Raw genomic sequence first — 1,417 nt, 5'->3', positions numbered from 1 at the left:
GGCAACTAACTAGCAAGCTGGCCAACCAAGGAGTGCCTGCCAGGACAAGTAGCCAATCAGGAAACCCGTAACGCGGAGCTCTGCAGAGGGACGTGCTGGACAGCCCTGGTGCACCAGCTGGGTTTGGGGGCCTAGACATTCAGGTTACTGTAGCAGCGAAGGAAGGATGGGGCTGTCTGTTCTCTCATATCTAACTATGGCCACAGTGGAAGGCAGTTGTGACTTGGCCCATGCAGTGCCTTTTGCCCTAGAAGATGCTGTTTCCCCACTGTTGGGGAAGGGGATAGGTTGCTTTCTCTCCTTTAAGGAATTTTAGAAGATCCTGAAGAGGCTGGTTCATTGAGATCTTGGATGGAGGGCAGGGGTCAGAATGGAAGGGAGAAGTTTTAAGGCTTCTCCTCAGGGTCTTTGCAGGCAGGCGCGTGTAGACATGGTCGTTTCTCCTCCACCACCAGCCTCTGCCCCTGCAGCTCCTCACATAGTGGCCGTGGTTTACCCCAGAAGGTCACGTTCTTCTCGCCCTGACCTTCGACCATGGAAACCGTGGGCCTGGGGCATTGGGAGTGGGTGGAGAGAATGGAGGGAAGAAGTTTAAGAAAGGAAAGAATGCATTCAATGAACTGTTTCAGAGTACCTACCATGTGCCCAACACTACTTTTTTTTTTGCGGGGGGAGAGGTTTTTTGTTTTTTTTTTCCCCCACTATAGGGCACGTGCACTCGCCAGACAGACATAGAGACAGAAAGCGAACCGCGGGAGTCCAGAGACATAGCCATTACACTAACTGTTGGTTCCCCCCAACACTACTTTTTAGCTGTAAAATATTGGGTAATTTCTCTTTTCTATGCCCCGGTTTATCTCGTCTGCAAAATGGGAGTAATAGGAATAATATTATTTATATCCACCTCACTGGGCTGAGTGAGGATAAATGAATTAAATCAGAGCACTACCTGGCAACACAGCAAGTGCTCAGTAAATGCTGGTAATCGTTACTTATTGACATAAGCTACTTTCTCTTGCCTACAACCCCCCCCCCCTTCCCTGCTTCTTGGGGAAAAACCCCAAATGTCTTGTCCTCACACTCAAGGCCTTGGTTGTTGGGCTCAAATCCCTGCCCCAGCCAGTCTCTCTCTCTCACTTTACCCAAACTTGGTTCCCATATCTAGAAAGGGTTTTGCCTGGGTTATTTTGCTAGGCGAGTTCCATGCACTCCTCTCAATTAGTCCTTCCTCTATTTAGTCTCTCACTCAATCACATCCTTTGTGCCGCCACTCAACACCTCTAACTCATCTTCAGGACCCATTTTAAACCTCATAGTGGGAGATCACTTTCCAGATGGTAGGCCTTGGCCTTCCACAAGCTGGGAACAGCCCACGCAATCCAGTCACTTGCTGTAAGTGGAAGTGAGAAAGGAATGA

The 1,417-nt window shown here is 49.3% G+C and overlaps 1 protein-coding gene across 1 annotated transcript in view; it reads right to left on the bottom strand.

Annotated features, from left to right (window-relative positions):
- Positions 1–320: 320 nt before the first annotated feature.
- CFP (complement factor properdin) overlaps positions 321–1,417 on the bottom strand; it is a gene marked incomplete at its 5' end in the record, with an annotated part of 6,777 nt that continues 5,680 nt past the window's right edge. The window contains 1 exon segment of the mRNA XM_006165793.3: positions 321–549. Within this exon segment, the coding sequence (XP_006165855.2) occupies positions 387–549 (163 nt within the window).

This window comes from Tupaia chinensis, unplaced genomic scaffold, assembly GCF_000334495.1.
Source record: "Tupaia chinensis unplaced genomic scaffold, TupChi_1.0 Scaffold144034_1, whole genome shotgun sequence".
Lineage (NCBI taxonomy): Eukaryota > Metazoa > Chordata > Mammalia > Scandentia > Tupaiidae > Tupaia > Tupaia belangeri.
Note: the sequence above shows the minus strand (reverse complement) of the source record. Positions and strands in the feature narration are given on the sequence as shown.